This window comes from Rana temporaria, chromosome 9, assembly GCF_905171775.1.
Source record: "Rana temporaria chromosome 9, aRanTem1.1, whole genome shotgun sequence".
In the NCBI taxonomy this organism is placed as follows: domain Eukaryota; kingdom Metazoa; phylum Chordata; class Amphibia; order Anura; family Ranidae; genus Rana; species Rana temporaria.
In genome coordinates this window covers 66,341,927-66,361,682 of record NC_053497.1, presented here as the reverse complement: position 1 = coordinate 66,361,682, position 19,756 = coordinate 66,341,927, and the positions used below count along the sequence as shown (strand labels likewise).

Genomic DNA, 19,756 nt, shown 5'->3' with positions numbered 1-19,756 from the left:
TACCTGTCACCCGATTGGCTGAAACGACAGGCGCTGCGATTGCCCATCAGGCATCCAATCATAGCAGAGGATGGGAAGAGAGGAAGGGAGAAGACATCGAGGAGCGTGGAGGACACTGCCGCCGTGACCCGCTGCCCCACCGAGACACGGTAAAGCTGGATTTACACCTATGCATTTTTAGTGCTTTTTGCACTACAGAACATGTTCCATAGGAAACCATGTAAAATGGACTGTAGTGCAAATCTGCAAAAAGCACTAAAAATGCATAGATGTGAATCCAGCCTAAGTGTCAGGCGAACGGGGGAGGCGCAGTGGCGGCAATTGATGGGCACAATTTGGACCAAACTGCACCTTTTTTGGTCCACAGCAGAATCGGATCACATGGTGTTCACACCTATGCAATCAGATTATTGTCCGAATCTGCAGATCGCACTGCAAACTGATTTGGGGGTGTCATTAACTTTTAATTGATACTCCTAGCAGTTCGCAAAGGGCAGTGTGAACTGCAACTGGGAGACATGCGATGCGGGAACCACCAGTGCGAGCTGCCACCAACGTATGGCCAGTCTTACCATGTCTATGTCCTCTTTCATGTGTAGGCCACAAATGAATCACACAGAAATGCACTGAGTTTCTGTGCAATTCAGGCCGCATGCAAAACGCACTCCATTTGCAATCTGCAGCAGGTGTCAATAAAAAGTCAACTACACCCCAAATGCGGGTTGCAAAGGCAGTGTGTTTGCCCGCACTGGATCGCATGGTACCTTTGCACCATGCAATCTGGTTACTGCGCCGTTTAAAAAGTAGTGTATGCATTACTTTTGGTGCAGTGTGGTGTGATTTTAGCTAATTCAGGGTCGGTTCATACAATGCCCACACAAATCGCACAGGAATGAGCTGTGCAATTTCAGCCCATTCATTTTAAATAGGATAAATTCACACTGCACCAAAAAGTAGTGCATGTGCTACTTTTTAAACCGCACTGAAACCAGATCGCATGGTACAAAAGTACCATGCGATACGGTGTGGGAAAACACAATACATTTGCAACCTGTGTTTGGGGTGTCGTCAACTTTCTATTGACACCTGCTGCAGTACATTCCTGTGTGATTCATGTGTGGGCATGGTGTGAACTGGCCCTTAAAATGAAGAGCCTGAAATCGCACCACACAGAAACAAGTGAATCGCACTGTTCATTCCTGTGAGGCATGGTAAGAACCAATCTTAAAAGAGAAAACAAATGTGTCTGGAGATGAATGCAGTTGGGAGAGGGAGAGGCCATACTGTGTGGCCGATCGTTGATTGAGAAGTTGATTTTTATACCCGAGAATAAGCCAAACCTATCAAAAATGTGCAGGGACGCCAACAGTGATGGTAGCACATCATTTAGCTAAAGCAGGGCGTCCTCCGCATATAGGAACAGCTTCTCCTCTAGGAGTCCCACCTGTAGGTCATGGACCTCGGAAGATTCCCTCACTAAAATAGCCAGGGGTTCCAGGGCAAACAGGGAAGGAGATAAGGGGCACCCCTGATGCATACCTCTGAAGAGCGAACGATTCTGACAATCGGTCGTTGGTGCGTACCCACGCACTAAGAGCTCGATAAAGTAGTTGGAGCCAGTAAAGGTATTTGGGGCCAAACCCATAACGTTGCATGACCTCCCACCACAGAGTCAAACGCCTTCTCTGCGTCCAACGAGGCGATGACCCTAGTACCCTTGTTATCATGGGGGGGGGGGGGTTGACAAATTTTAAAAAGAGGCGTCATAAGTTAAAGCGGGGGTTCACATTAAAAAAAAATTCTAACATTGCATGGAGCCGACCTATGAGACCGACACTATGCCATTTTTTTATTTTTGTGGCGTACATACTATTTTAGGGCTATTTTCACCCCCCGGCTTTCCCGCGGGAGTGGGCGTTCCTAATCACAGGCTGTGATTGACATGCTTACGACCGGCGCATACAGAGTGTCACGAGTTGCCGAAAGAAGCCGAACGTCGGTGCGGCTCTTTACGGCGCCTGCGCACCAACGTTCGGCCTTTCGGCAACTCGTGACACGCAGTATGCGCCGGTCGGAAGCACGTCAATCCCAGCCTGTGATTAGGAACGCCCACTCCCGCGAGGAAGCCGGGGGTGAAAATATCCCTAAAATGGTATGTACGCCACAAAAAAAAAAAAACAACAGCATAGTGTCAGTCTCATAGGCCGGCTCCATGCAATGTTAGAATTTTTTTTTAGGGTGAACCCCCTCTTGAATGTCTGTGCCCTTGCCCAGCACAAACCTTGTCTGGTCAGTGTGTCTCAAATCCTCTATAATGGTGGAAAGGCGGTTGACCAGAGAGGCATTTTATTTTCTGCTGGATGAAGACTCAGCAACCAGAACCCCTGAACTATCAATGTTATATACAAGGACAAATGCAACCTAAATATAATCAAAGTAATGCATGAATAAATAAATGACTAATGTCACGAACGTAAAATACTAACAAAAGTAGTCAAGAAAAGCTCAGATATGCACCTCTCCAGGTCCAATGTCCCTGAAATCATGGGAAGCAATGAGAAGCTTAAATGTTTTTTCACCTTAATGCAATCTATGCATTAAGGTGAAAAAACATCTGATACGGCCGCTCCCCCTCCCCCCCCCCCCTTATACTTACCTGACCCCTTGAAAGTCCTGTGCGCGGTCCCGTGATCCTCTTCGCCGCTCAGCCTGGCCGCTGATTGGCTAGAGCGGATGGATTGAGAGCAGCGCAGCCATTGGCTGGCGCTGCTGTCAATCACATCCAGTGATGCGACGAGGGGCGGGGCCGAGTGATGCAGGCCGCCCGCTGTATCACGGGAGCGCGCCCGCAATTAGTGACCACTATGCGAGATCTCGCATTAATTGCGGTGACTAATTGAGGGGAGGACCAGAGACAGCCGCCGAGGGACCCCAGAAGACATGGATCGGGGCCACTCTGTGCAAAACGAACTGCACAGTGGAGGCAAGTATGACATGTTTGTTATTTAAAAAAATTCCTTTAGTAACGCTTTAAAGATACACAGGTGACTATTTCAGGGACACCAAGAGCCATAAATATTCCAGGTCCATGTATTTGCTATTAATGAATTATTCACATAAATTGGAACTTCACTGCTTTATAAAAATAGGCCCCAAAGTGTGTAGTTAGTCAACCACCAAGTGTATACTGTGGAACTTGGCAGTGCAACACCTGCCGTGCACTCCCTTTTGAAGCCTATGGATACACAGCCTTCTAGACACTGCTCTATTCTACCGAGAAAACCACAGCAGTCAAAACACTTGTATAAACCATACAGCAGCCATTTAACCACCTCAATATCAGACACTTTCACCCCCTTCCTGCCTAGGCCAATTTTCAGATTTCGGTGATGTCACTTAATAATTTAAACAGGCAGTGCTTTCTTTTGGTGATCATGTTTATGTTGCCATATAAAAATAGAAGAAAAAACCCCACACCTTTTTTCTTAACTTCTGTTATAAAGTTTTGAAAATGTTTCTTCATAAATTGAGGCCAAAATGTATTTCCACTACATGTCTTTGGTAAAAAGAACTACAATCAGTGTATATTTATTCTGTGTGAAAGTTTTATAAAGTCTACAAACTATGATATATTAGAAAATTCATCAATATTTATGTACAAAAGGGAAAGGACCATCACATTTCTTGAGGACCTAAAATGCCAGGACAGTATACATACCAGTGGCATCCCATAATGCAGGGCACACTGCCCCATCCCCCCCTTCCCATCCATGCCCCCTAAACTACAAGCAGGGCACCGGATGCATGGATTCCAATCAGCTTCTTTTTTTTTTAAACCACATGATTAGAGCCAGAAACCTGGCCGACCAGGCATGGCTGTGGGCACACCGTTTACCACCAGCCAGCCGCCATTGACACACACACACACACACACACACACACACACACACTCTCAAATTAACCCTTTTTGGAAAGTATAGACAGTCCAATTTATTATGTAGGGAGGGCCGGTTCACACTGCTGCAATGGGGGGGGAACCCTGCGAATCCACTGCGGGTTCCCGCATCGCACATTTCACGGAAGCAGTTCACACTGCCCTATGCGAACTACTGGGAGTGTCCGTTAAAACTTAATGACACCCCCAAATCATTTTGCATATTGCAGTGCAATCTGGAAACTTGGACAGGAGTCGGATCGCATGGGTGTGAACACCCAATGCGATCTAATTCTGCTGCGGACAAAAGAAGTCCTGTGCGAGTTTAATGCAAATTCAGCCATACGATTTGTATGGCTAAAATCGCATCGCACAGAGATCGCATGTGATTTGCAGTGCGAATAACATCCGAACTCTGACATCACAGCAGTGTGAACCGGCCCTAAGAGGCATAGTGAGTTTTTTTAAAGTTCTAATTTTTTGTCAAAATCAAACCCCCCCCCCCAATCACATTGTACCAGGGCTGCTCACAGCGGCCTGTTACTGTAATCGGTGATCCACTGTGACATAGTGATCACAGATCATGCCGCTGCACGGGATTTATTTAAAGGAGATTATTTTTTCAACCTATGCTCAACACATTGATCTTTTTTTACGTGTTAACAGATCTAAATGAAGGACATTTTAAACACAGTTACAATGTTCCCAGTTCAAAATAAATAATATATATATATATATATATATATATATATATATATATATATATATATATATATATATATATATATATATATATATATATATATATATATATATATATATATATATATATATATATATATATATATATATATATATATATATATATATATATATATATATCACACACCTGTACCTAATAGTTTTGCACATAGTAACCTTGGTTCTCTTCTGGGGTCCCCCACCGATGCTCCAGGCAGCACAGGTTTTTCACCTTAATGCAGAGAATGCATTAGGGTGAAAAACCTTAAAGTGGGGGTTCACCCGAAAAACACATTTTTAACATTAGATTGAGGCCAATTGTGGGAAGCACAATCGGGTGTTTTTTTTTTTTTAAATCAATGCAGTACTTACCGTTTTAGAGATAGATGTTCTCCAACGCTTCCGGGTATGGTCTGCGGGACTGGGCGTTCCCTATTTGATTGCCTTCCGACCGTCGCATACAGCGCGTCACGAGTTGCCGAAAATCGGTGCGCAGGCGCCGTATAGAGCTGCACCGACGTTCGGCTTCTTTCGGCAACTCGTGACGGTCGGAAGGCAATTAAAAGGAAAAACACCCGATTGTGCTTCCCACAATTAGCCTCAATCTAATGTTAAAAAAAAAATGTTGGGTGAATCCCCGCTTTAACCTGGTTGTAAAGGCAGAAGGTTTTAATACAGTCTATGCATTAAAGGGGTTGTAAAGATGCAATTTTTTTTCCCTAAATAGCTTCCTTTACCTTAGTGCAGTTCTCCTTCACTTACCTCATCCTTCCATTTTGCTTTTAAATGTCCGTATTTCTTCTGAGAAATCCTCACTTCCTGTTCTGTCTGTAAACTACAGGCAGTAATGGAAGGCTTTCTGCCTGGTGTGGAGAAAGCCTCTTGAGGGGGGGAGAGGGGCGAGCAGGAGTGTCAGGACGCCCACTAACACACAGCTCCTTTCTATATCTGCAAAGTAGAGAGTGTCCTGACCCTCCTGCTCACCCCCTCCCCCCTGTTCTTCTGTCTAACTCCACAGTGTAATGCAAGGCTTTCTCCCTGGTGTGGAGTATCGCAACAGAAGAGTCAGGACGCTCTCTATGTTGCAGATGGAGAAAGGAGCTGTGTGTTAGTGGGCGTTCTGACTATCCTGTAGTCCAAGGGAGGGGGCGAGCACGACACTCCACACCAGGGAGAAAGCCTTGCATTACTGTGTGAAGTTACAGACAGAAGAACAGGAAGTGAGGATCTCAGAAGAAATAAGGACATTTAAAAGCAAAATCAAAGGATGAGGTAAGTGAAGGAGGACTGCACTAAGGTAAAGAAGGCTATTTAGGGGGAAAAAAATAAAATAAAAATATTGTACCTTTAAAACCCCTTTGATTTGGCACAGACTGATGTTAATAACCACATTTTCTCTGTCACATGTTGTATGTGTCTGCAGCATACAAATTCCAATAATATGTTTATCATACAGAACAAAACACGGACATAAGTATCACAAATATGTAAAATGAATGCTGACAAAAAAAGGACAAGCAGGACTGTCAATGGTGTTTGCTGGTAGGGTTAAGCTGCTGAATGTTTGCAATGCAGAGCTGTAATACTGCAGTGTTATGAATTTGCCAAGTTATCAGATGTTGAGGAAGCGTGAGAGTTGTGCAGTTCACACCGTGATACTTTTAGCATGTTACCACAGCACCCTAGTCAGGAAGAACTTTCATTTAATTCCTGGTTTCCACACAAAGGGCAAAGAGCAAAAAGAAGGGAAATAACATTTACAGTAATCAGAGTACGTCTCCATGGCAGAAAGGAGGACACAGCCTTGCATTCTTTGAGTTCAGTTAGAAAGTCTGACATAGGTAACCACCAACAGCAATTTTCAGCACAGTCATGTCTTACCAAACCCTGGCTAAAACTTTACAGTAGGCCATGATGGGATCCGCAGCTCCCCAACAGTTAGAATCTTGATTTAAAATGAAAAGTACCATAGACAAAGAAAATATGATGCATTTGTAAGCTCCTTATTTATTCATTACACTTCAACTACACTGCAAATCCAAAGATTGTTTACAAAGTCAAGGTGACTAAAGTGTTTAGTTGTGACCAACAAAAAAAATAAATAAAAAATAGTATCGCATGGGTTTATCTGAGCTGAAACAAACCCAAGCCAAAAAGCCGATACTGCAGATGTGCCATTTCATTTCTAAATTATGACCTTGAAAAACAAAACAAAATCACCTAGGTAATCCAACCCTGCAGCTGAGCAAACGTTTCTATACCTTCACACTGCGAATATGTAATCCTGACTGTACATAGAAACAAACTTGCACCCTGGACTGCTGTAATAGCACCATAAACTAAACTACACAAGTAATTACACTCAAAGCTTCTATAAACCACAACAAAACTGGACATTAATGTACAGCAAAACCTTGGTTTGAGAGTGTTTTGCAAGACAAGCAAAGTGTTTATAAAAATTTTGCCTCGATTTACAAGCGATATCTTGATATAAGAGCAGCTTGTAAATCAAGGGAAGAGCCTTTAAGTGCTTTGGAACAAATTATTCTCGCAAACCAAAGTTTTACTGTACAGTAAAAAAACTTGTGCTTATCTACTTCTAATCTATTTCATAGGACTTGTTCAAGAACTTCCATAAAGGATTAGAAGGAATTTTGCAAAAAAAAAAAATAATAATAATAATAATAATAATAATAATAATAATAATAAAAAAAAGGCATTCAGCACTCAAAAGCACCACTCAAGGTTATAAATACAGGGTGGAAAATGACCTCAACACACGCACAGGAACCCAGTAATATAATATTGTGACAAGATTCCACAGGGAGTTGCAAATGAATCTTTTACTAAAGATTTCAGATAACAGAAAAAGCACACGAAGATACTCTTACAGTATTACCACCTACATCAGAAACCTGCAACACTTCCACATGACATACTCTTGGAAATACAAAATCGTCATGAACCTGAAGCAGAAAAGTAAAAAAAAAAAAAAAAAAAAAACAACACACACCTGCAAGACAATAGCATTGCATACTAGCACATTATGAAATACCTTAGAATGAAGCTTCTGCAGCACACCCAGTCACCGCTGAGGGAGCCGACATGTTCCCTCTGTTCCGGGATCACTGGCTCTGGCGCTGTGATTGGCCAGAGCCGCGATGGAGCCCTTCATTCCGGCAAGACATGCCGCACCTGCAAGGTGCATGTGCCGACGTCAGCGGCTGCATGCTGGGTCAATATCAAAAAATCACCAAGCGGGCAATACAACCACCTTCAGCCCCAATTCACACCAGTGCAACTTGTCATGCGATTTGACAGTTCAAAAAGTTGCACCCCATTGCTGGCAATGGAACTGTTCATATTGCTGCAATTCATTACACAGCAAAAAAAAATAATAATAATATTATTATTATTATTATTATTATTATTATTATTATTATTATTATTAATAATGCTACTTTCACACTGAGCTTTGCAGGCGCTATAGAGCTCAAAGATGTGGCTGGCAGGACTTAGAGCGTCCTGCCAGCACACCACTCCAGTGTGAAAGCCCTCTGGCCTGCAAAGCGCCCTGAAAGAGCCTCTCCTTTCACACTGGAGTGGTGTGCTGGCAGGACGCTCAAAAAAGTTCTGCCAGCCGCATCTTTGAGGTGCTGTATACACCGCTCCTAAAGCGCCCCTGCCGATTGAAATCAATGGGCAGTGCCGCTGAACCGCCAGCTAAGCGCTGCGGTTTTAAACCCCCTTTCAGCCGCTTGCGGGGGTTAAAAGCGCCCACTTGTGGCCGAATAGCGCTGCAAAAACAACAGTAAAGCTCCGTTAAAAATAGCGGCGCTTTACCAACGACAACACAACGCCCCCAGTGTGAAAGTAGCCTTAGAATCCTGCACTACTTTGACGATTTAATTGTGACTTGCAAAGAGTTCTGTTAATTTAAAACCACTTTCATACTGAGGCGCTTTAGCGCTAAAAATAGCACCTGCAAAGTGTCCTGAAACAGCGGCTCCACTCACTCCAGTGTGAAAGCCCGAGAGCGGCAGTCCAGAAACGTTTTCTATCCAATGCACCTGTGCATAGCCAGCACCTTCTTGGTTTAGTGTAGGGTTGTCCCGATACCGAGCATTTGCCCGAGTACTTGTACTCGGGCAAATGCTCCGATGCTTCACCCGATACCTAAACAGTCAGGGTGATCAGTGCGGTGGGGGAGTTACAAGCACCAATCACCGCTGACTGTCCTCGTATTCTCCTCCAGCCCTCCTCCATTCTGCTGCTGTCCCACCTCCGCGCTGCCGCCGTGTCCCCACCTCCGCGCTGCCGCCGTGTCCCCACCTCCGCGCTGCCGCCGTGTCCCCCTTCCCCCCCTCGATGTGTGGAGAGCGGAGGTAGGAGCCGATAAATCCAGCTCCTACCTTTAACCAATGTACAGAGTCAGTGATCACTGGCTCTGTCCATTCACATAACATCGTAAACTGTTTACAACTTTACAATGTTTCAGTTTATGAATGGAGAGGAGCCGATTGTCTTCTCTCCGTTCATTTTCAGTGATGCTGAGAAAGGGACTGGGAAATCTGTGTCCCTAGTCCCTTTTTCTGTCTCAAAGGGGAGATGTCAGGGGTCTGTTAAGACCCGATATCTCACCAAAGCCCCCCAACAGGGCTGATAAAAAAAGAAAAGAAAAATGAATTGTAAAAAATAAAAAACACACTGACAATGTCCATTCCCCCTTAAAAAAAAGAAAATACTGACACATGTGCCACTGTCACATGAGATTTAAAAAAAAAAGTATCAGTATCGGCGAGTACTTGATAAAAAGTATCGGTACTTGTAAAAAACGTAGTATCGGGACAACCGTAGTTTAGTGGGACGGAAGCAAAGCCAAGGGATCAGCAGTTTTTCAGCGGTATCATCTCTCACTCCATAGAGGAGACTGGATGGTCCAATCAGGTCCACCCGAAAAACTGACAGGCGGACCAAACCAGTCCACCCGTGTGAAGGGGACTAACAGTCCAATGATCCTTAGTCTGGCCTCCTGCATTGCAATATAACCAAGCTTTGAGAACACAAATCTAGTGAAAGCATCCATACACATGGCAATATCAGGACTACAATCAGCCAGCTGAAATAGTTCCCAAATGCAGTTGGTTGCTTGACTATCTTTCCATTAGTCAAAATCAAACTACTGTATTTACATGTGTCTGCAGGGATCATGGATTCTCACACATTATATTGTTTAACATCAAATGTATCCAAACTGCACAATAAACATTCAAGAATTTTCACTAAGATTTAGATTGCAGGTATCACCATGATAAGCAATCTGTGCAATATCCCAAATTTGCTACATGGACCAACTGCACCCAAATGCAGCTACAAACATTCAACAGGATCTGCATTCTTCTTGCTACCAGAGTGAACATATTCTAAGGACACCAAGAGTTCTCCAGCTGTGGACCACAGTCCATCTTTGTACAGGGTCAGGGGAACATTAAAGTGAATGGATGACCAAACTATTTTCTTGATTGGACAGAGTAGAGATTGGTTAAAGGATTAAATCATGTGTATTTTTGCTGCCAGTGACCTTTTTAAAAAGATTTCCCTTCCTATCCAAGAGATGCAACAGGAAGTGAAAGAAACCCTCTACATAGTGAAGGGAGTTCCCCCTCTTCAATACCAGTCTAATGAATGGATGTCCCTATTAGACGATCATTGCCTCCTTCTGTGGTGTCAAATTTAAGATTTCACTAATCTTTCTGACCAAGTAGTCACCAGAACAGGTGGCAAATACTCAAACTGCTTGCAATACATTACAGGTATTTATAAAGCGCAGACTCTTTAATTTACGTCATCAGTGCCTGTCCTTGAGCAGTTTACATGTAAGGTCCCCTATGTCTACATACTAGGGCCAATTTACATAGGCGCCAATTAAACTACCAGCATGGAGTGTGGGAGAAAACTCATGCAAGCACAGGTAGAACATGAAAACTCCATGCAGATGTCCTGGCCAGCACTTGAACCGAGGACCCCAGTGCTGCAAGGCGAGAGCACCAACCATTTGGAAGAGGAAGTAATCCCGGTTGGGTTTACTGGCGCGGGAGCCAAGAGTCATGGCATGACCTCCTTTAGAAGCGGCACAATCGCCGTTTCTAAAGTGTGCCAGCGCCGTAGATATCAGCACACCTCTCTATTGTAAATATCGCCTTAACCGTGGAGGTATAGGAGATATTTCCAGTACCTACAGGTAAGCCTTAATCTAGGCTTACCTGTAGGTAAACGTGGCTGTACAGGGTGTACAACCACTTTAAATGGAACTAAACCCAACAATTTATACATTTCCAAAAACAATTACCGTATTTATCGGCGTATATCGCACACTTTTTTCCCCTTAAAATAAGGGGAAAATCGTGGGTGCGCGATATACACCGATAGCCGCTTCCCGCGCTCAGTTTGAATTCCTGCGCCGACATATACCGAGTGCAGTACACTCGGGTACATTCGGCTAGGCTTGGCTTCGCTCGTGCTCACGCATAAACGTCACAGAGCGTGAGCGAAGCCGAGCCTTGCCGAATGTACTGCACTCGGTATATGTCGGCGGAGGCGTTCGAACTGAGCGCGGGAAGCGGGGACTCGACTTGAGGCGCGCGCTGGAGAAGCCGGGAGGACACCACCGAGGCCGCAGACGGACGCCGGACCGGACGATGGAAAGACACCAAAACTAAGTAATAAAATCATATAACATTTTTTTTTTACGGGAATTTCGGGGGCAACTTTAGGGGTGCGCGGTATACGCGGGAGCGCACTAAATACGGTACATCGAAGGTGTGCCATGAATGATAAATGTCACAGTTGCTTGTGCCAAATAGCTGGTGTCAGTTGATCACGTGTGGCACCATGGCAACTGCAGATCAAACGGAGGCCAAGGCAGGCCACACCGTGTATGTGATGGCTGAATGTACCAAGTTAATCGATCAACCTGGGTACAACCAGCATGCCAAGTTTTGCCTGCGATTTTCTCAAGTGACTGCCATAGATGCTGGCAGTAATCACTGTCTTCTCCTGGCAGGGACAGCTTCCCCCGCAAAAAGAAGACAATAGCCTGGCAAGACGGATTCTTGCATTAACACGGTCATGTGGATGGGGAAATCGAGTAAAGAAATGAATTCCTTGGAGGACAGCTTCCTGGGCTGTAATCAATAGGAGGGTTTAGTACCTCTTTAAAGGTACATCCAACCGCCCAAAGAGGAGAGCGGGCTGTGTCTGCAGAAGCGAAGCGGACAAGAACCAGCCATCAACCTGCTCAGTGGGGGATCAGAGGGCAGATTACCAGCTGAGCAGGTGGACTGCTACAGAGCCTGTACCATGTGTAAGGGGCTTTAGATGTACTAGCAGATTTAAATACACTAACAAATTAAAGTCAAACACCAGCTTGTACTTTATAACAAGTTACAGGAAAAAAAAAAAAGAAGTGGACGAAGAACACTCGCCGCTCCAGGTGAGGCAAGAAAGCCTAATGGAACCTGTGGGTGCCCGCCCCGGCATGCAATAGAAAATAAAGGAATGGCCGCACACCACCACTGGCTTAACACAAAACAAATGTGCTTGAAGAGCAAGTTCACCAGTACAGAAACATCGGAGCCATACAGTGCCTAGGGACAGACGGGGGCAATTTCTTCATGTAAAGTTCCATAGTGATGGTATGACAGCTGGATGCCTGCAGATAAAGTTTATGAAGAGGTGGCAGGCTGAAGAGATGGCAGACCCGCAGGCAGGCCGACAGTGGCAGAGCGACAGGCCGGCTATCAGTTGCCGGCTGTAGAGATTGCAGAGTCAGTGGCAGGCTGAAGAGATTGCAGAGTCAGTGGCAGGCTGAAGAGATGGCAGTGTGACAGTTCAGCTGTCAGCAGGGTTGGACTGGCCATCGGGACTACCGGGAGTTTCCCGGTGGGCCGATGGCTCAGTGGGCCAGTTGTCACTCAGGGGCGTCGCACTGATGTCGGGGATGGGCGGGGCCAATATGCGGGCAGAGGCGGCTCTCTAATTAGGCAAATAAGGCGATCGCCTAATTGAAGAGCCGCCTCTGCTGACAACAATGTCGCCGCGGCGTTAAGCTCCGGTGTTGTGCGGGTTAGCATGCCTGTAAACTCCACGGCCAGGCAGTGGAGAGAGGGGTCGGAGCGTGGCTGAGTGTTGAGGAGGCGGGGCCAGCGCTGTGCAGTCCGGGGGAGAAGAAGGGGAGGAGATTCCAGCAGCCAAAGCACAATTCCCGCTGCTCCGAAGATCGCGCCCCCCTCCCCCAGCCTTCACCCCCACCGCTGGAGTGCTCAGCGAATCGGTCCCCACACACCAGGAGGAGGCATCTGGCATGCCGTGGAGGGATAGAGGAAGGTACCGCAGAGGAGGCCCCACGAACGCTGTATGGAGCCGATGGTAGGAGAGAAGAAGTGTCCGAGCGACAGGCCGGGAGGCGAGATGAAAGAGCAGAGGTGAGTGCTGCTGCAAAAGACCTGCAAGCCCGAGGAGCCAGTGAAGCCTCATGCAAAACCGCAAGTACGTTTTTAGAGGCTACAGACCTTTCACTGTTGTCACAGTGACTTTGATTAACTGTTTGTGGGGGGGGGGGGGGGGGTTAATTTACAATGGTCACTGATGCATTGGTGACCAGTGGCAGTTAATTAACCCCTTTGTGCTGCATTATTGACACCAGTGTCAGTGTTAATTAACCCCTATATGGTGCAGCATGAAAGGGTTGATGAACACTGACACTGGTGTCACTAATGCAGGAAAAAGGGGTTAATTAACTGCCACTGGTCACCAATGCATCAGTGACCAGTGGTGTATTTGATACTGCCCACCCCATACACTCCGCACCCCTCTCCTGTACATACCACCCACCACCATACACCCCGCACCCCTCTCCTGTACATACCACCCACCACCATACACCCCGCACCCCTCTCCTGTACATACCACCCACCCCATGCACTCCACACCCCTCTCCTGTACATGTCACCTACCCCATACACTCCGCACCCCCTCTCATGTACATACCACCCACCCCATACACTCCGCACCCCCTCTCATGTACATACCACCCACTTCATACACTCCGCACCCCCTCTCATGTACATACCACCCACCTCCATACACTCCGTCCCCCTTTTGGTTTCTTTAGTGAGATATCAGGGGTCTAAACGGACCCCTGAAGTCTCACTATTGAGACTGCTCCAGAGATCGCGCCCTAGCCTCGGCGGTAAAACGCCGCTATTTTTACCGCCGACAATTGCGTATAGTTTACTGTGTTTGTGTGTGTGTGTTTTCAAAAATTAAGTGGGCCGGTCTGGATGAAGTCCAGGGCCAAATTTTTGTCCCAGTCCACCCCTGGCTGTCAGTGGCAGGCTGTAGAGGTGGCAGAGTTTCAGATTGCCTGTCAGTGGCCGGCTCAAGAGATGGCAGAGTGACAGATGGGCTGTCAGTGGCCGGCTGTAGAGGTGGCAGAGTGACAGACCGACTGTCAGTAGCAGGCCGGCTGCCAGTGGCAGGCTATAGAGGTGGCAGTGTGACAGGCCGGCTGTAGAGGTGGCAGGCTGTAGAGGTGGCAGTGTGACAGGCCGGCTGTAGAGGTGGCAGTGTGACAGGCCGGCTGTCAGTGGCAGGCTGTAGAGGTGGCAGTGTGACAGGCCGGCTGTAGAGGTGGCAGGCTGTAGAGGTGGCAGTGTGACAGGCCGGCTGTAGAGGTGGCAGTGTGACAGGCCGGCTGTCAGTGGCAGGCTGTAGAGGTGGCAGTGTGACAGGCCGGCTGTAGAGGTGGCAGTGTGACAGGCCGGCTGTCAGTGGCAGGCTGTAGAGGTGGCAGTGTGACAGGCCGGCTGTAGAGGTGGCAGGCTGTAGAGGTGGCAGTGTGACAGGCCGGCTGTAGAGGTGGCAGTGTGACAGGCCGGCTGTCAGTGGCAGGCTGTAGAGGTGGCAGTGTGACAGGCCGGCTGTAGAGGTGGCAGTGTGACAGGCCGGCTGCCAGTGGCCGGCTGTGGAGGTGGCAGTGTAACAGGCCGGCTGTCAGTGGCCGGCTGTGGAGGTGGCAGTGTGACAGGCCGGCTGTAGAGGTGGCAGTGTGACAGGCCGGCTGTAGAGGTGGCAGTGTGACAGGCCAGCTGCCAGTGGCAGGCTGTAGAGGTGGCAGTGTAACAGGCAGGCTGTCAGTGGCAGGCTGTAGAGGTGGCAGTGTGACAGGCCGGCTGTAGAGGTGGCAGTGTGACAGGCCGGCTGTAGAGGTGGCAGTGTGACAGGCCGGCTGTAGAGGTGGCAGTGTGACAGGCCGGCTGTAGAGGTGGCAGTGTGACAGGCCGGCTGTAGAGGTGGCAGTGTGACAGGCCGGCTGTCAGTGGCAGGCTGTAGAGGTGGCAGTGTGACAGTCCGGCTGTAGAGGTGGCAGTGTGACAGGCCGGCTGCCAGTGGCAGGCTGTAGAGGTGGCAGTGTGACAGGCCGGCTGCCAGTGGCAGGCTGTAGAGGTGGCAGTGTGACAGGCCGGCTGTCAGTGGCAGGCTGTAGAGGTGGCAGTGTGACAGGCCGGCTGCCAGTGGCAGGCTGTAGAGGTGGCAGTGTGACAGGCCGGCTGTCAGTGGCAGGCTGTAGAGGTGGCAGTGTGACAGGCCGGCTGTCAGTGGCAGGCTGTAGAGGTGGCAGTGTGACAGGCCGGCTGTCAGTGGCAGGCTGTAGAGGTGGCAGTGTGACAGGCCAGCTGTAGAGGTGGCAGTGTGACAGGCCGGCTGCCAGTGGCCGGCTGTGGAGGTGGCAGTGTAACAGGCCGGCTGTCAGTGGCCGGCTGTAGAGGTGGCAGTGTGACAGGCCGGCTGTAGAGGTGGCAGTGTGACAGGCCGGCTGTAGAGGTGGCAGTGTGACAGGCCGGCTGTAGAGGTGGCAGTGTGACAGGCCAGCTGCCAGTGGCAGGCTGTAGAGGTGGCAGTGTAACAGGCCGGCTGTCAGTGGCAGGCTGTAGAGGTGGCAGTGTGACAGGCAGGCTGTAGAGGTGGCAGTGTGACAGGCAGGCTGTCAGTGGCCGGCTGTAGAGGTGGCAGTGTGACAGGCCGGCTGTAGAGGTGGCAGTGTGACAGGCCGGCTGTAGAGGTGGCAGTGTGACAGGCCGGCTGTAGAGGTGGCAGTGTGACAGGCCGGCTGTAGAGGTGGCAGTGTGACAGTCCGGCTGTAGAGGTGGCAGGCTGTAGAGGTGGCAGTGTGACAGGCCGGCTGTAGAGGTGGCAGTGTGACAGGCCGGCTGCCAGTGGCAGGCTGTAGAGGTGGCAGTGTGACAGGCCGGCTGCCAGTGGCAGGCTGTACAGGTGGCAGTGTGACAGGCCGGCTGTCAGTGGCAGGCTGTACAGGTGGCAGTGTGACAGGCCGGCTGTCAGTGGCAGGCTGTACAGGTGGCAGTGTGACAGGCAGGCTGTACAGGTGGCAGTGTGACAGGCAGGCTGTAGAGGTGGCAGTGTGACAGGCAGGCTGTAGAGGTGGCAGTGTGACAGGCCGGCTGTCAGTGGCAGGCTGTAGAGGTGGCAGTGTGACAGGCAGGCTGTAGAGGTGGCAGTGTGACAGGCCGGCTGCCAGTGGCCGGCTGTAGAGGTGGCAGTGTGACAGGCAGGCTGTAGAGGTGGCAGTGTGACAGGCCGGCTGTCAGTGGCAGGCTGTAGAGGTGGCAGTGTGACAGGCAGGCTGTAGAGGTGGCAGTGTGACAGGCAGGCTGTAGAGGTGGCAGTGTGACAGGCAGGCTGTCAGTGGCAGGCTGTAGAGGTGGCAGTGTGACAGGCAGGCTGTAGAGGTGGCAGTGTGACAGGCCGGCTGTCAGTGGCAGGCTGTAGAGGTGGCAGTGTGACAGGCAGGCTGTAGAGGTGGCAGTGTGACAGGCCGGCTGCCAGTGGCCGGCTGTAGAGGTGGCAGTGTGACAGTCCAGCTGTCAGTGGCAGGCTGTACAGGTGGCAGTGTGACAGTCCGGCTGTCAGTGGCAGGCTGTACAGGTGGCAGTGTGACAGGCCGGCTGTCAGTGGCAGGCTGTAGAGGTGGCAGTGTGACAGGCCGGCTGTAGAGGTGGCAGTGTGACAGGCCGGCTGTAGAGGTGGCAGTGTGACAGGCAGGCTGTCAGTGGCAGGCTGTAGAGGTGGCAGTGTGACAAGCCGGCTGTAGAGGTGGCAGGCTGTAGAGGTGGCAGTGTGACAGTCCGGCTGTCAGTGGCAGGCTGTAGAGGTGGCAGTGTGACAGGCCGGCTGTCAGTGGCAGGCTGTAGAGGTGGCAGTGTGACAGGCAGGCTGTAGAGGTGGCAGTGTGACAGGCCGGCTGTCAGTGGCAGGCTGTAGAGGTGGCAGTGTGACAGGCAGGCTGTAGAGGTGGCAGTGTGACAGGCCGGCTGCCAGTGGCCGGCTGTAGAGGTGGCAGTGTGACAGTCCAGCTGTCAGTGGCAGGCTGTACAGGTGGCAGTGTGACAGTCCGGCTGTCAGTGGCAGGCTGTACAGGTGGCAGTGTGACAGGCCGGCTGTCAGTGGCAGGCTGTAGAGGTGGCAGTGTGACAGGCCGGCTGTAGAGGTGGCAGTGTGACAGGCCGGCTGTAGAGGTGGCAGTGTGACAGGCAGGCTGTCAGTGGCAGGCTGTAGAGGTGGCAGTGTGACAAGCCGGCTGTAGAGGTGGCAGGCTGTAGAGGTGGCAGTGTGACAGTCCGGCTGTCAGTGGGCAGGCTGTAGAGGTGGCAGTGTGGCAGGCCGGCTGTCAGTGGCAGGCTGTAGAGGTGGCAGTGGCAGGCTGAACTCCAGCTAGAAGTGAAGGATCCCTGAGCCCGTACAAAGGTCCCCCTGGCAGTACACACGTATTTCCTCCTCTCTATACACTCACAATGACACACATATCCTGTCACCACACACACAAACTGACATGCCAATACACACAATGCACAGGACACAACAATACAGCAGTCCGCCCTCTCACCTGCATCCCGGGCACTTGCACGGCTACCGGGGAATGAGCCATGGCGGCGGTGAGGCCTCCTGCTCCGGTGGTGTGCTGTAGTGGTGGAGGCCTGACCTGAAAAGCTAGGCCCGAGTGGCTGACGAGACGAGACTGGGCTGCTGGGCTGCCACTATCCGGCTGTGAGCATGTCTCGGTAAGCGTCGGGTACCGGACGGGCTCGGAGAGCTCAGCAGGCGAGCGGCGCCATATTGGGAGAGGACGGGAGGCTGCGGCAGCTTCTTGTGCGCAGGGTGGAGCCCAACTAAAGCCGGTCACGTGGTAGGCCGCTGACGTTCAACGCCCCGCCTTCGCCCGCACGAGCCCCGCCCAGTATGTGAGGTAAAGGTGAAGGTGGCGTGAGCGCGCCGTTGCTGGGGCTGGAGGACGTGCTGGGAGTTCTGAGTCTGAGAGAGGAAAACCTCCACGGCTGTCATAATGATGGAACACGCCCAGCATAAGGTGTAACTACATGAACAAAAACAAAAAAGGAAATCCATTCTAAAAAAAGGAATCCCAGTGTGTCCCCATTGAAAGATTTCCCCTCCTTTCCTGTTCTGGTGACAACCCAAAACCAATTTTTTTTCACTTTATGTGACAACAGTAAACAGGACAAATAGAGAGGGTAAATCTCCCTAATGGGTACAAAGCAATAAAAACCTGATGGGGGCTCTAATCCCTCTCCCCATCATCCACAACTAAAACAAACTTACTTCTAGTTCTTGGATCTTGACCTAAGATCAGGTGTCAAGTCCTGGGGAAAAAAGTGTGGTAACACCCAAGATCCACTCCCCTACCAAAAAAAAATACGCTCATATGCATATATATTTCACAGAAAATACAGTGCAACATTTATTGTAAAGTGCCAGTTTACAAAAACAAAATAAGTTAACTTGTCAAACTAACAGAATAATCACACACACCTCGGGGTACTCGGTACTGGCCTGGCTGGTCTCGGTACTGGCCTGGCTAGTCTCGGTACTGGCCTGACTGGTCTCGGTACTGGCCTGACTGGTCTCGGTACTGGCCTGACTGGTCTCGGTACTGGCCTGGCTGGTCTCGGTACTGGCCTGGCTGGTCTCGGTACTGGCCTGGCTGGTCTCGGTACTGGCCAGGCTGGTCTCGGTACTGGCCTGGCTGGTCTCGGTACTGGCCTGGCTGGTCTCGGTACTGGCCTGGCTGGTCTCGGTACTGGCCTGACTGGTCTCGGTACTGGCCTGGCTGGTCTCGGTACTGGCCTGGCTGGTCTCGGTACTGGCCTGGCTAGTCTCGGTACTGGCCTGACTGGTGTCGGTGCTGGCCTGACTGGTCTTGGTACTGGCCTGGCTGGTCTCGGTACTGGCCTGACTGGTCTCGGTACTGGCCTGGCTGGTCTCGGTACTGGCCTGACTGGTCTCGGTGCTGGCCTGAGACTGGTCTTGGTACTGGCCTGACTGGTGTCGGTGCTGGCCTGACTTGTCTCGGTACTGGCCTGGCTGGTCTCGGTACTGGCCTGACTGGTCTCGGTGCTGGCCTGGCTGGTGTTGGTGCTGGATGGCTGGTCTCGGTACTGGCCTGGCTAGTCTCGGTACTGGCCTGACTGGTCTCGGTACTGGCCTGACTGGTCTCGGTGCTGGCCTGGCTGGCCTCAGGGTACTCAGTACTGGCCTGGCTAGTCTCGGTACTGGCCTGGCTGGTCTCAGGGTACTGGCTGGCTGGCTGGCCTCAGGGTATTCGGTACTGGCCTGGCTGGTCTCAGTGCTGGCCTGGATGAACTCAGTGCTGGCCTGGCTGGTCTCAGGGTGCTGTACCCCCCATGTCCACCTCTGTACATCCCCATGTCCACCTCTGGGTTAATCTCTGTACCCCCCATGTCCACCTATGTACCCCCCCATGTCCACCTCTGTACCCCCCATGTCTTCCTCTGTACCCCCTCATGTCCACCTCTGTACCCCCCATGTCCACCTCTATACCCCCTATGTCCACCTCTGTACCACCCATGTCCACCTTGTGTACCCCCTATGTCCATCTCTGTACCCCCTCCACGTCAACCTCTGTAAACCCCCCCTCCACCTCTTTACCCCCCATGTCCACCTCTCACTTCTGTACCCCCCCCCCCC

At 50.2% G+C, this 19,756-nt stretch overlaps 1 protein-coding gene across 1 annotated transcript in view; it reads right to left on the bottom strand.

The window, feature by feature from the left end:
* Positions 1 to 17,916, bottom strand: part of STK26 (serine/threonine kinase 26) — a 111,972-nt gene extending 94,056 nt beyond the window's left edge. The window contains exon 1 of the mRNA XM_040323696.1: positions 17,640 to 17,916. Coding sequence (XP_040179630.1) covers positions 17,640 to 17,681 — 42 coding nt within the window. The 5' untranslated portion in view covers positions 17,682 to 17,916. The remainder of the gene's footprint in view (positions 1 to 17,639) is intronic.
* Between the last annotated feature and the right edge of the window lie 1,840 nt (positions 17,917 to 19,756).